This window comes from Acomys russatus, chromosome 8 (genome assembly GCF_903995435.1).
Source record: "Acomys russatus chromosome 8, mAcoRus1.1, whole genome shotgun sequence".
In the NCBI taxonomy this organism is placed as follows: Eukaryota; Metazoa; Chordata; class Mammalia; order Rodentia; family Muridae; genus Acomys; species Acomys russatus.
The window spans coordinates 71,212,358-71,228,056 of NC_067144.1; the positions used below are offsets into that span (position 1 = coordinate 71,212,358).

At 45.1% G+C, this 15,699-nt stretch overlaps 1 protein-coding gene across 2 annotated transcripts in view; it reads right to left on the reverse strand.

Moving 5' to 3' along the window:
* Nucleotides 1-15,699, reverse strand: part of Runx1 (RUNX family transcription factor 1) — a 224,831-nt gene that overhangs the window by 70,608 nt on the left and 138,524 nt on the right. For both annotated transcript variants that reach the window (XM_051150272.1, XM_051150273.1), the window contains 2 exons: nucleotides 15,383-15,636; nucleotides 8,961-9,117 (listed from right to left, as the gene is read on the reverse strand). In XM_051150272.1, the coding sequence (XP_051006229.1) occupies nucleotides 8,961-9,117; nucleotides 15,383-15,636 (411 nt within the window). The remainder of the gene's footprint in view (nucleotides 1-8,960; nucleotides 9,118-15,382; nucleotides 15,637-15,699) is intronic.

Sequence of the window (15,699 nt, forward strand, 5' to 3'; positions counted from 1 at the left end):
CTTCTTAAATACTTAAGGAGACAAGGTAAGCAAAGAGACGTGACAACGAGAGACGGATAGAATACGTACAACACACAGCACCCAGAAGTGCAAGCTTGTTCTACTACTGTTGTGCATGCATAGATTTGTGACACCTTCATATTACCAGGTCCTTAGCAGACCAAAGGGATAAAAGAGGGGGCACCACCGTCCCTAACTTCTTGCCATCTGCTTCCTCTTCCTCCCATACTTCCCGTCCCTGGGTGAAGCCAGCACACCTCTGTCGTCTCACTTTATCATCTGAACCCTGTGATGGCCGGATGAAAGGCACTGCCATGCCTATTACACAGGAGGAGAAAAGGAAGCTCCCCGCCACCTCCCACCCCTGTATCTCAGGGAATCCTGCCCACTTCTCAGACTCCCAAAGAAGACATAAGTATTTCTGTGGAATTGTGAGACTCCGTGGCTTTAGTGTAAGCCGGAGCCCAGGGATTTGGCCAGAATGTAAGACAATGGTGTAGCAAGAGGCAGTTGTAAGTAATGGATTAAATCAACTCTCTGGGTTCTCAGTGGCCCCCAGAGAAAACCCATGGGTGAATGGCTTCGGGGTACAGCAGGCCAGCCCGGAGCACCATCCAAAGCCAGCGCAGGTCACACAGGCATAACAGGAAGAGTGCGGTGCTCCTGGGTGCCAGCCTGCACAGCTCTGCTGCCGGACAAAGGGATTATCCTGCCTCACTGTCAAAACCCAGTGTTTATTGTTAAAATACACAGGGGAATTAAAAGGGGCAAGTATGAATCATAAATATTTGCATGCTATTAATGTTTGGACAAAAGAGTTGGACAGGCTAAGTTGGGAGAACTTCTTTTCCCATGAAAAACAGTGCTTCGAATTACAGTGCATATTTAATTTCATCTCCTCCATTGCTAATCTGAAATCTCAGTGACTGCTGGACACAACCCTTTCGGGCCCTCAGAGCTCCAGGAAGACGCTCTCTCTAGCAGAGATCCCCTCAGCAGGTCTCTGCGTGACCTTGCCAATGCCACTGCCTCTTCCAGGAACACTGTTTTTTCTTATCCAGGGAAGGTAAAACCAATAGCTAACCTTTTATCTCAGGTAACCTATCCTAACAGCACCACCCCCTCCTTGGACAAAAGGGGAGTGTAAGAGCTCAGACAGGAGTCTAAGGAAATTGTTCTTAACTTCCCTACCTTGGGGGGGGGGCGGGCAGGGGAGGGGGGGAGGTTGATAATGTCTTCAGGTATTTCAGATTGCCGCCACTAGGAAGGTGGTGGTGGGGGCGGGGGTTGGGTTCACTGGTAATGCTGTCAAAAACATTCTAAAGTGCTTAACGGCAGCCACTCCCCTGATTACCTCTGATGGCCCCACAAAATGGGAATGGGTGGCTCTGAATCAGTGGGGGACATCCTCTCTGCTGTCTGTCAAGAAGCTGGTAAACTCCACAGCTCAAGAGTGAAGACAGTCCTGGTAGTGACTAGCACAGATTTGAGGAGGGGTTGCCTACAGGATTGCAGGATCATCATCGGCCACTGAGGGCAGAACTAGGCTTTTAGATTTGGGGGAAATCATGGAAATTCATTCCTCAGGGCTTCTGGACACATTATTACTATTTATTTACTTACTTTTTTTTTTTTTTTTTTAATCAGTCTCTTACTAACTAGGCTGGTCTGGGACTGAACACACCACTAGGGATGATCTTGGACTTCGGATCTTCCTGCCTCTACTTTTTTATTCTGTGTGAATATCGTGATTTTCCAGGGAAGGTGAAGAGCGTAGGGAGGAGGGGCAGGAGAGCTTTCTAACAACTTATGCGAGTGCTGAGGCCAGGTTGGGGATTCCCCAGTCTTGGCATGATTGAAGTTTTAGAGTCTGTCACTGTTGGGGGTAGGGGCAGGGAGCCATTCTGCACACAGTAGGGCGTTTAGTGGATCTCTGGCCTCAACCAGTAGATCCCAGGGACCACTCCTCCAGCCCAGTACGTGGCAATCAAAACTATCTGCAGACCTCTTCAAATGTCATCTAGGGGTCAAAACTCACCCTAAGCAAGAGCCTCATCAAAGCTGATCAGTCACCTACACAGGCAAGAGGGCAAAGGGAGATGTCCTCCTGGGTGGCAGTTCAAAAAGGAGGATGGAAGTGGGACCCTTACTGTGGGTTCCAGAGACGTCACATAAAAAGACAAATAGCCTTATGAGTGCTCCTGGTTCAGATTGCCCCTCATTAGTAAGCGACAAGTGAACAGAAAAGTGACAGACGCCGGACACACTCCATACTAAAATCTCAAATAGAAGGAAACATGTTGGTGAAGAGCCAAGACCCATACTGTGGGCAAATCAGAGTCTTTCCACCTCCAAACAGCCCCTCCCTTCTTGCCTTGTCCAGGAAGATCTGATAACAATGCAGATGGTTCTTTCCAACCTCTTTCTTTGCATAAGGTGACTTCCCTGGAGGAGACCAGCCAGCCCTCCCACTCACTGGACCAGGGCCTCCTGGGGTCAGGGGTTGAAGAGATGGTATAGTTGGGCCCCTGTGGTCACGAGGGAGGCCTTACATCTCTAAAAGCAGGTAGTACTTCAAGTTAGGAAATAAGTTTTAAATTCTCTTACATCTCGGCGAAAAGCTGAGTTTTCACTGGGTCCCTGACTGAGGCAGACAAAGGAAAGGACGGGACTCCTACTGGGATTTGTTTACACTCTTAGGGACCCAAGTGCCCAGCAACCTAGCTGCAGAAAGTTTGGGTACAGCAAATTGAGTTCCTAAATGGGGCAGTCTGCCCAGCATAAGCTAACAGAGGGTGGGCAGTGAACTGGGATTCCCAAAAAAAGTACAGGTGCCAACTGACTGGGACCCTGAGCTCCATTCCCCACAGGGAGCCCAGAAGACATCTGCCTGAGTGTGAGACTCAGAGCAGGAGCAGCATGGAGGACAGGCATTGCCTGGAGCTCATTGATGAGCTCTTATAAACACAGGCAAGCTGTGAGCAGCGGGTCCGTCCCCACTCCCTGGCAGCCAGCTGGCACACGGGCATTTTCACAGACAGCTCGCTCATTAATTCTTGTTAATTGCTTGATTGGGGCTTCACGTGAGAAGATGTTATCAGCATGGCGTCAATCTTTAAGAACATCTTGGTCCAAGAAGTCTCTCAACGGAAGTATAGACACAGGCATATATACCCCCGGCTAAGGGCCCAACAGAGCCTGCAAATGACACAGCACTCCACATTTACAGTAGACTTGGGCCCGTGTCTGTATGTCCCTCAGATGCAAGCAGTTGCAGATCACAAATATTTGGGGGAAATCCATTTGTACTGAACAAATGGGCTTCTTTTGTTTTTTTTTCTCCATTATTATTCCTTAAACAATACCACAGCAACTACTTATGTGCAAAAGATATTCGGTTAGCTACCGTAAGTAACCTAGGCTGCTGTACATTACGTCAGAAGGTGTGCGGGGCTTATTTAGGAAGGTTGTGCCATTCTGTCTAAACGGCCTGAGCAGCTGCAGCTGTCTGCCTGAATGGAGTGGCGCAGGGATCCGGAACAACCTTCCATAGACAGTGAGGGGTGACTCGACACAGTCATTTCTTAAATATCCCCTTACTGTTCTCAACTTGTTTTATAACCATCAGCAGGGAGGAGACGCTCACCAGACATTACACCATCTCTCTGCTTCAACAAGTAATTTTTCTTAAAAAAAAAAAATCCTGAAACACAGAATATATTTTTCCATAACTAGCTTCTTCCTCCCTTGTACCTCACGAGCCAGCACACACATACAAGAAGAAGAAGAAGAAGGAGAAGAAGAAGAAGAAGAAGGAGAAGGAGAAGGAGAAGGAGAAGGACGAGGAGAAAAGGAAAAGAAAAAAGAAAAGAGGAAGAAAGGAAGAAAAAGCAAGAAAACAAGAAAGCTGATTTATTAGAGGCAGCCTCACTCAGCGGCTGGCTAGCTGGATCACTGTTTATGTCTATGACGCTGTCAAAACAGGAAGCTCTAAAAGTCACTCAACCGTTATTTCTCTCCGAGGCACTTTCTGATTGAGAGTCTTCAGTCCTGAGCAAAAAGCCATGCTGCTGAGGAAGTGGGCCCACAGAAGGGCAGCTTCTGCCCCACAAGTGAAAAAGTCTATTCATGCAAATAAACTCAGCAACAAAAAGCTGCGTGACACCATCCCCAGCATCTGGCACTTCATAAAAACCAGCAGGGAAAGTCTGGTGGGATACAGACTGTTCCCAACAGGGACAGCACACAGCTTGCAGCTCTGGTCCTTTCGTAGGCTCTGGCCACCCCAGGCTTTAAGCTGGACAGGGAGAAACTTGCTTGAGGAAAGCGTTGCTGAGTCTTTTATTGTGGAATAAAGAGAATGGGAAATCTGATCTGTGAGGGCGGATTTAGTTCCGGGGTGAAGCTTGTGACCTGACGTGGAAAGGAAGTGTTTGCTTGGACCAGCTTGGGCTTGTTCGTGAGGGCCCTGGCTTTGTTCAGGTTTGTTGGGTTGTGTTTGGTTTTTATTTTCGTTCTGTTTTATCCCTACTTATTCACACTTAAATCTGAAGAAAACAGATTTTACTACGCGTGCTATTACAATCTGTAGACCAAAAGCCAGAAAGAAAAAACCGGACATTTGATTTTAACACAACTCCCGTTTTTTCCTTTCACTTATTCTCTCTAGGAGATCCAACTGCCAATTTGTATTGCTTACACGGAATGTTCTTCATCAAATGTCTCTGGGGCTGGGGCTGGGGCTGGGGCTGGGGCTGGGCTTTTCCTTCCTCTATTAAATGAATTTGTGATAAAATAAAGAACGCTATGGATCCTATGATAACATCGTAAGTCACTAAGAGCAACTGTCTGGTGAAAGCCAACACATGAAGACGGCCAGTTTACCCTTCCCAAAATGCATCTCCAACCACAGCCTTCTGCTCAGCTGACGGACAGCATGGCCATACTATACCCCAAGTCACGTAAAAGGGAATGCCTTAAGAGACCAACAGTACACAAATATGAAAGAGCCCAGATTGTGACAGGATAAATATTATGTCTGGGAAGACATCTACAGCAGGAGTCTAGGAAAGAATTTCACTTCAGAAAAGCACTATTTTCAAAATGGGCAAGTTCCGAGCTGCCAGGATGTCAATATAAACAGCAGATTCCACTAAGAAATGAAATCTTTTTCCTGACGGGGCGACAGAAGCCTTGGCTTCGCAGGGTTGTGGCATCCCCAGGGTACTGAACTGTGGATGGCAGGGCTACATTCCCCCATATGCCTAGTGGTCCACTGGAGGCCCAGGCTGGCCTGTCAGATTCATCTGCCTTCCTAAGCGACCAGATCCTAAGTCTATGGACATCAGTGCCACCAAACAACAGAGGGACACGAGAAAATGTCCACCTGTGGGCTCTCTTGTACATCTATTACCCTCTATGTGTAAAACTTGGTGTTAAGCTGACCCCCCTCCCACTCAAAGACACATTTCAAATTCACACATCTTAGCATCCATGCATCCCAAAAAAGCTACAAACTCTGGAAACTAAGCTGCACATAGAAATCTGTGCACGTGCTTTTGTTTTTTTTTGTTTGTTTGTTTGTTTCGCCCTTGGGAAAGTCTTGGGAAGTCTTTTGGAGGATTTTCAGAATTATCTATGACATCTTAGAACAAATGGGAATTGGCTATGGTTACCCTCCTTACATCTTCAACACATTTACTGTCACATTTGACAGTTGTGTTCCCGGGAAATCATTCACATTCAAGCAGTATCCATCAATTGATCAATTCTTTGGTTGCTCATGAGATCTAAACTCCCCGAGAGCATGGGGAAGCCATGGCCACAGAGGAAGAAGACCTAAGCTGCCTAGGCCGTGCCTTCCCCGCATTCAGAGGGGCCAGCAGCCAGCCAGGCCTTAGAAGCCAGCCAGGCAGGTTTTCCCAGTCACAGGCTGAAGCTGAGGTTGGGAGCTGTGGGGCTGGCCGGGAGCCAGCACCCAGACAGATCCATTTCTTGGAACAGAGAAAAATCCTTCCTTGGTTGGCTCTGGCAGGTTCTATGAGGGTCACAACCACCAGCATCTGGCATCTGGTAAAAGAAAGAGGTGCTCCTTTCATAGTTTTCCACCTTTCATCCCACACAGAGTGCCCAGGCCCCTCAGAGACAGAACCCCAAAGGGACCTTAGTACATCTAGATGAATGAAAGGCTGGAACCTTCGGGGCCAGTGTGTGGCTGTTGAAGGCATGGTTTTAGGCATATTAAAAACAAAAACAAAAACAAATAGAAAATGAAATAGTCCAGTCTTAAGATAGCTCACTAAAACATAATGAAACTTTTAAAGGAAAAGGCTAAACCAGGAAGATTAGGACTAATTGTGAGAATTAGTGAGAGTCATCGCTTTGCTTTCTGATAAGAAGAAGTGAGGAAGAAGAAGAAGAAGAGAGAAAGAGAGAGAAACAGCAAGAAAGAGGGGAAAATATCCAGTAGACTTTGATGATGGCACGAAAAAGCAAAATAAAATTATATTTTGTGACTACAGGGTGAAATTATGAGATAAAACCATGTTCAGGCTCTTAACAGCTCACTTGTCTTATTATTGACATAAAAAATTTAAACCATAAGAACTCAAGACGCACATTATATATGGAGACTGTAACTGGGTCAAGTGGTCAATTAGTGCTCCTGAGTTCTAATCACTTACTATTGCTCCCCGAGAGAACCTGTTCAAATCAAATATAACCTATTTCTTTTTTGCATCTGATTAAGTTTTTCATTCCAGGGTATGGGAAGACAGCCTGGCCTTGGGTGCTGCTGTTTCCTTTGGGGGGTTTATGCAAACTCAAGTGCACGCTGGCACGAATCAGGCAGCAGAATGCAAACAGTCCACACCTTGGAGAAACAGTCCGCCGTTCCTCAGGCAAACACCAGTGCCTATTAGTCACCCACTCAAAACAGAAATGGCCAAGGAGGGATGGGAGACCAGCTCTCAGCACCACAGAGTAAGCATGCTGCTTCATTACCATCAACCTACTGGGAAAGCCACCATGCAGCTCCCTATGGGGAAATGTCACCAGGATAGACCATTAATAGCCTTCAAAACGTCCATAGCCAAGCGCGACAAAAGAGACCCACCTGTATGTCTGTGAGTATAACCAAGTGGTAGCCCAGCTAGCTATTCTTAACAGCAGCAGTTCCCAAAACCTGACTAAGTTTATTGCTTAGGCAGGTGGGCATGGGCCTGGCTATGGGGTCTGTATTTCTTCTTGGCTTCCCACCCACTCTGCCAGCCACTCATTAGAAACCCTCACGGTGTTTTCTAAACACACTCCCCTGAACCATAATGCGAATTCCATTTGCTGAAAGACAGACTTTGAATAGAGCAAGTGAACCCACTTAACGACACAGCCTTTCGCAGCATCACTCAGGCTTTCCAGAAGCGGAGAGACTGTTCTTTGAGTCACTGTCTTACTAGCATAGTAACGTGACATACTTTTTCAATCACTTATATGTTCTTAGGTTTTCTCCCAGCTGTGATTTCATTACGAAAATGCCCTGGACATCTAGGGTAAGAAACACAACAGCCCAGATGCACAGACACGTCTCCTTTTCCCCTTTCCACGAAGAACACAGATTTTCTAATGTTTCTGAACTCCTTCACAAATGGTAGTAAAGGCCTTTGCTTGGTATTTTCTACATGTTGCCAGTCTGCTTGTTTTCTTTTGTTTGCTTTGTTCTGGGGATCAAAACCCAGGACCTTACACATGCTAGGCAAGGGCTCAACCATTGAGCTACATACACCACTGGCCACTCCCTATTTCTTTCTTTTTTTTTTTTTTTTTAAGATTTATTTATTTATTCTGTATACAGATTTCATTATAGATGGTTATGAGCCAACATGTGGTTGCTGGGAATTGAACTCATGACCTTTGGAAGAACAGTCAGTGCTTTTAACCTCTGAGCCATCACTCCAGCCCCACTCCCTATTTCTTTTCCAATGCAAGAACTAATACTATTATACACACACACACACACACACACACACACACACACACACACACACATACAAATATATGTATATATCATGCCTTCTTGATTAAGCTAGAAATGCCTTTTATGGCTAAGCTTATTCAATTCTACATCATAAAAGTGAAAATTTAAGCAAAGTCCCCTTGCTCTTAAATTTCACTATTTGCTGATGTTTGTAAAATATGACTTGGGTCCTTGAAATGAAGAGAAAATACAATACTTGAAAGATAACTGGAGAAGCCCACATAAGACTAGAGTCCTCTTTCTACTTGAATGCTTTAATAACTAGTTAAGGGTAAGACACAATAAAACTGCATGTCCAGCCGGCCTGCGGTAATGGTTTCCTTGAATAACTTGCTCTCTACTCTGATTAGCATTTAAATATTAAGGGAGCCCCACTTCCCCCACCAAACTATAATAGGCTTCAAGAAGACTGCCCCATGAAGGTCACATGGTTGTCAATTGTGCTAACATGATTCCATGTGCATCCTAAAGTGCAAGCTTGTATAAAACCATATCATATACCGTAAGGACTCCCCAAAATTACTGATGTGACCTATCGAAACCCTGTCGCTTGTCACAGGAAGCACATATACTATATGCTAAAGGCTCATGAGCTTCGATTATCTGACAGCGACCGCCCCTTACATAATCTCAGCCCTCACTGTGGTGAGCTTCACTTTTCACATTTTAGAAAAATGGTGAAGTGTTTTATTGAAATCCACAATTCATGTATTGTACATTGTATGTTCCAAGTCAATCTTAAGCCAATTTAGTCACCAAACATGGTAACTTCAAGTTCAATTCTTGCATAAGCATTAACTTTCAAATAAATATTATTTTAAAGTTTCATGTGGTACCAATAACAAGAAACTGCTACTAGTTGGGAAATCCCGGTTTGTTCCTAGGTAAGTACTTTGTTTTTTCAAGTTCATTCACGACAGATACGCACCTCTACCACTCCGACCGACAAACCTGAGGTCATTGAATCTTGCCACTTGGTTCTTCATGGCTGCGGTAGCATTTCTCAGCTCTGCCGAATAGTTTTCATCGTTTCCTGCCATGACGGTGACCAGAGTGCCATCTGGAACGTCCCCCAGTGCTACCACCTGGACATCAGTCAAGGGACAAACACAGACATCAGAGCTGTCATAGGTACACCTCTATGCCATTGTGCAGCAATTGTTCTGAAATTAAAAATATGCTAAATGATATTTTCTAGTTTTCAGAAGAACCATTATAACTTGAGCATTGCAAGTAAAAGGATTGCTGTACATATGCATAGATGGGTATAGATTGTCATAACAATGCCTAGATGGGTATAGGTTTTCAGGTGAGGAAACACTGAAGAGATTAAGCGAAAAAAGCCACATACGGTCACACAACACAGTGCGAACAGACAAACTGGGACAGGAACTCTGAGAAGCTACTGTTTCTCCTCAATATAGTTATCTCTTAGGACCTCATAGTCAAAAGATGCAAAGTCTTGTGTTTGTAGATTTGTGATCTGATCTACTTCTTATAAAGATTTGTTTTATTATTTTGAGTTAAGTGTATGTGGGTGGGTATGTTCTTGAGTGCAGGGTAACACTGGAAGCCAGGGGCACAGAGCATCCTGGAGCTGGGCTTACAGGCAGATGCGACCCTCCTGACATAGATTCTGGGAATCAGAATCCATCCTCCGTATCATGTATCATGTGTTCTTAACCACCGGACCATCTTCTACTTGCTTGGACCTCCAGCGGTATACCTAACAGAACCTGGATGTAAGTAAGTATTTAAACTCAGTTCTGCTAAACTTAAATCTGACTTTGCTGACTTTTTTTTTTTTTGAGACAGGGTCTCACAGAGCCCAGGCTGGCACCGTGTAACAGAGATTGACCACGGACCCCCAAATCTTTCTGCCCCTACCCTACCCACGCCTCCGTGTGTGACACTTCCAATAATGCTGCCGGAGGTAAACCGTTTGCAGCTTACCTCTGGCACCTCTCCCTGCCTCTACCAGATTCCCACTAGCTGCGAACTCTGGTAGGCAAGGAGAAAAACCAGGAACGTGCCATTTATTTATTATTAATTACAAAAGGGGTGACCTCATAACACAGGGGTTCCAATTTAACCATTATCTTCAAATCAAAGGTAGAGGCAGGCTGCCTTTTCACATCTGTGAGCCCCAAACAGGTGTTAGCTGTGCTCTGAGGGATCAAGGGTTTACAATATTTTGAAGATAACTGGAAGATAAACAGATATTGCAATAGCCATCTGCAGGACAGCAGACAACAAACAGGTTTATATCCAGAAAAGCCAAAAGTAGTAACTTCAGATTAAAACATTCTAAAGGCCATGCCTTGACAATGCCTCACAAAATATCACCCGTCGCTTGGCTGCTATTTGATTCTTTATATTCCGTTTTAGAACTAGGGTCTCACTATATAGCCCAGAGGGGCCTTGAACTCACAATCCTCTTGTCTTGCCTGTGAGCCTGGCACCCTTTGACTTCAGCAGCGTTTCTGAGTTGTGGCTTGATTATTGGCTATATTTGTTTTGTTCCGTTTTCAAAGTGCTCATGCAATTTCAAGTTAAAATGCCCCAAATTCAGTCTGTTCTGGTCATTTCAGGTGTACTGGGATTTCATTATTTATCCCAGTCGAGTGGTCATCCTTAGATGGGGCTTCTCAAGTCCTCAAGTCGGTAGCAGCAGGCATCTCTTAATCTACTGCTATTTTGTTCTCCAGGTTTTGCATACTAGCTGCTACATGATTTGTTGGAAGGATATTTCTCCTTCCGTGTGTGTGTGTGTGTATAAACGAGGCTGCTACAGACTTGCTAATCTGGGATCCACGTCCAGTTTTGCTTGCCATCTTCACTGTGTGCTGACTCAGGTCCCCTTCCCACTGGCTGTCCCCTGTCCAGCAGATGGCTGTCTGGGTGGCTTTCACTCACTGTGGCTGCTCCATCTCCTGGGTTCTAAAGAACATGCCAGGAAATTACCCCAGCTGCCCTGAGAAATGGATGGACGGACAGACGGGACCCCAGGACATCCCCAGGACACTCTGCTCTCTTGAACTGGGTAAACGTCTTTCTAGCTCTTTAATTTTATCTGTTCTAACCAACTTGCTCTGTGAAACAAGAACCAAGGCTCTGCTTTTAACCCTTTCTTTCCCATTGTTGGACACGTTTTCTACAAAGGAGATTTTAAAGCTCTGATTCTCCAAGCAATCTGCAGTTAGACGCCTCTGTCCCACACAAGTGTCTGAGGGCCATTAGTTAAGAGTGGCAATGCCGCTCTTTTGTTTCAAAGAACATCACTGAAATAAATCTCCCTGATCAGTTAGATGATCATTCTTGCCCCTTCTTTCTACTCCTATAAATTCTGCTGGTTTTTGTCTCTTTATTCCTTCCATTTCTTTTTACAGTATTTTCACTTCCCCCTGCAGAATTAGCTCACAGTGTTGAAACATCCTCCATGAAAACACTTTACTTCCTCACCCTCACCTCCCTGTGGAGACCTAGACTTTTCTAGTTCAACTCAATACCCACTGGGAATCCAGGACACTGAATCTATAGCTGGGCTTCCACACTGAATGGCTTACTGTTGCCTCCCTCCCCCTACCCCCATCTCTTAAGAGGTTAAAATAAATGCATCCTGTTTCATAGCACCCAAAGGCACGCTGAGTCATGGTCTTCCTCCTGAAGTGCCTTGGTTTACCACTACTGCTGCAGTGTGAGCCCCATCAGTGAGAGGGTAAACCCAGGAGGCCCTCACCCCTAGACACGGACAGCATGAGGACCACGGTGGCTAAGAAAAGCTTGTTGATGTTGAAATTTAAAAGTCTAAAAATTGAGAGTTTAAATTTCATCACTCCCATTTTTAAAGGAAGTGTGAATGGGGTATCAGGGACTCTGTTATCATTTCTTTGGCTTTCTGATTTATCTCTGAAGCGTTCTGGTGAAGGGAAGGAGACAAAATTAAATCCAGGGACATTTAACATTGTGTTTCTTTCAATGACAAGCATACTTAGGCTAGGTTAATAATAATAATAATAATAATAATAATAATAATAATAATAATAATAATAATAGTAATAATTTAAAACTAAGATGTCTTCCAATTTGATACAGATTTGTCATTGAAAGATGATATAAAAAAGAATGAGAAAAAATCAAACATCAAACAGAAATAAAAAGCATCATCTTCAATAAAAAGCTATAAATAATAGGTAAGGAAAGACAAACATTGACATTTAGCGCAGACCAAACAGACAAGAAGGGACTTGCAGGCCAAAGATAGCTATATTTTGTTGAACTTCTCTGTTCTCTGAGTCTCAGGAAGTTGGGCAAAATATCAGCTGTCCTCTGTGCCATAAGGACTTTCCGGCGCTGTTCACGGCTAGCCTGCCCATAATTTGAAACTGGCATTTCCCAACAATTTTATAGATTGAAATTACAGCTGCAATTCATTTACTGCAAATTTATTAATTTTCCAGAGTTTCAAAGAAGGCTGTGGAATGGGACCTAGAATTCATCTGAGATGACATTTATAATGCACAGCTAGGGACCGTGATCTTCAGGACAGAAACATATTAATTTCTTTAACGAAAATCATATTTCGCCAGCACCCATGGTCTTTGGGCTCTGTTGTACCAACACCTAAACCAACTGTACTATTACGATACCACTAAATCTACTGCAAGCCACCGAAACAACTATGGAGGCAGCATGCGTCCACATTTCTCAGCAGTGAAATTAAGTGTTTCTCTTGCACTAAAGTAAACGATCTGAGGTGGGAAGAGAGGTGGAGGAAAGGTGGGAAGACCAACTAGAATAGTCAACCCCTTTTCAAGGGACTTCATAATTTTAAATCTCTTGATTATTCTGAAGATTAAAGTGGAGGACATAACAAATGTCTAGAAGATGCTCTTCCATTAGTGGCCTGCGTTTTTTGTTTTTGTTTTTAAACTATGGGAAATAGGATAATTCCTGCAGGATTAACTCCTAAGGAGATTCCTGAATCTTAGTTTGAATCTAACATGTACAGAAACTTTTTTTTTTTGGTAGAAAGTGCTGGAGCGTGTTTGGTAGGGGCTGGCTCACAGAGTGGCCAGGGATCCAGAGCAAGTGCATCTAGGGTGCTTGTCTGTCTGCAGCACAGCTTCCTCTTAAACCCAGCCTCTAAATTTCCCCTCCCTCTAAAAATTTTGTCTACTGTCTCAGGTCAGCAGGGTGCTGACTGAACTCCTAGAAGCAGCATCCCTCCTTGGGACGGAGTAGTGACAGATATTAATCAGGTGGTCTGATTTTTCTGCCTCCCTGTCCTTTTTCCCACAAGCTCTCTCAAGAGACCCACTTGAACCTTTCACATGTGTTGTGTTGTCTGCACCTCGACCTTTGTCATAGCTACGGGCTGTCACTCAGAAAAGCAAACTGAGACTCTTTTAGAAGTGGGTTTTCCAAAGTCATTTATAAAAGGAAATCTCTAGGCTGTGATTATTTCTGCTAAAGGGAAATTTCCGTGGCTTGTACAAGTAATAGGTATATGGTCTTTCATTCTTTTAAGAAAATAAACGTTTCTATGTGATAGCTCAAGACTTTGTATAGCTTTAACTCCTGAAGGCAATTTTTAGAAAAAAACAACAACAACAACAACAACAACAACAACAACAACAACAATCATTTAGTGTCGTGATAAAATGGGGTTTCCTGGCAGAAAAGACCCCAATTTCTTCCCCAAGAAAGCCACAAGTAGCTTTAGCTCTACTATGCAGGGAAACCTACCTTAGAAGGCCCTTTGGTTGACTGTAGTGAGCCTGAGTTCTCTGACAGTAATCTTAGGGCTGAGCCCAGCCAGGTTCCTCACCGGGAGAGCAGAACACATCAACAGCTAAATTTGTTTTTCTAAAGGAATTGGGATAGCTTCCCAAACAACTGGAAGGGAAGGGAAAGGCAAGTGCCTGGCGGCTCTTCTGACCCTCAATTCCACCCCCACCTCCTTAAAAAGTTGCTTTCAAAACAGCGATAAAGGTGGCAGAGTTGATTGCAAATTCTACTTCTGTGATTTTTAAAATGTGCATGGTGTTTTTTAGCATAAAAAAAGGAACTCGGACAGCACTTTTCAAAAAGTGAGTGTTATTCATTGTAATTAGATCAAGTTCCAGCTGAGGCCTGGAACTAAGAAAAGCTTAAATTAAATTAATCTCCCTCCTAAATGGGGCATTATTCGGCTAATGTGGAGAGAGAGAGAGAGAGAGGGAGAGAGAGAGAGAGAGAGAGAGAGAGAGAGAGAGAGAGAGAGAGAGAGAGAGAGAGAGAGAGAGAGAGATTTTCTTTGAGCTTGAATCCGCCGTCTTTATTAGCCTTTTAAGAGAACAGGACCTGACAGAGTCAATTTGCTTTTCAGCTGTACCTTTAAAGCCCACCACCGCAGAAGACCAAAGAAGAGAATCTAAATTCCTTCAGCTCCCTGCCAGAGTAGTAGGGTGGTTGTTACAAAAACGCCCGGGGTTGTTTATATATCGGTTCTGACAGCCAAGTTTTAGAGGCAACTCAAAGCCAGGGCGAGATGAGGGTGAAAAGCGACCAGACCGACGTGAGCGGCCGGTCCGAAGGTGTCGGGTCTACAATGCCCCCTCCTCTAACAGAAAAGCTGCGGGATTGGCCCTTTCCAGGTGTCGGAAGGAAGACACCTCGTCACCCTTGCCCCGGGCTTAATTTAGGTGAGCCAATGATAACGTTCTGGAGGGTTCCAGAAAAAGCAACAGGATTCACTACTTGCGGCTTCTGGCAGGAGCAGGCTACAGGCTTGAAAAACTCCTCAGGACTTTGGCAAACTTAACTACGCCTGCCGCGGACTTTGGACATACCGATTCCTATAGGGCAGTTAAAAAAAAAAAAAGTCTGCAGGGGGTGGGATCCCTGGCGGCTTCCCTAGTTGGTTATTTTTACTGACCGAAAAGTATTAAAGCCTCTCATTTTATTTTCTGATGCCTTCAATTGAGAGATACAAACCGATCTGGGTGTTCAACCGGAGGAGGCCCCTTATCCTTCTGAGAGAAGAGGGATTTCTCCATTCCAAGGTTTTAACTTTTCCTAGTTCGTAGCAAAGGTAAGGAAGGCCCTTGGTAGATATTCTGGATTATCCTGATTTTTATTTGTTTGTTTGCTTAAAACTCTTTTGGGTGCCTCTGAGGCTGTCTAAGGGTGGGTCCCTTCCGAGGGTCGCTACGGCAACGCAGCTTCTCCACATCCCAAACTCACAGGCAGCACCCCTCTCAAGAAGCCGCGTAGCCTCGGCCCTCTAGGCTCACTCTGGGCACGGGCTGGCCTCCACCTGGCGCCCCCCTCCCTCCGCCCCTCGCCACCCTCTCCAGGCCGGAGTACCTTGAAAGCGATGGGCAGGGTCTTATTGCAGCGCCAGTGAGTGGGCAGCACGGAGCAGAGGAAGTTGGGGCTGTCGGTGCGCACTAGCTCGCCCGGGTGGTCAGCTAGTACCTCCACCATGCTGCGGTCGCCGCTCCTCAACTTGCTGGCTAGGGCAGCGCCGCCGTCCGGGGCGCCCAGCGGCAGCGCCTCGCTCATCTTGCCGGGGCTCAGCGCGGTGGATGGCGGCGTGAAGCGGCGGCTCGTGCTGGCATCTACGGGGATACGCATCACAACAAGCCGATTGAGTAAAGACCCTGAAAACAGCTCCTACAAGA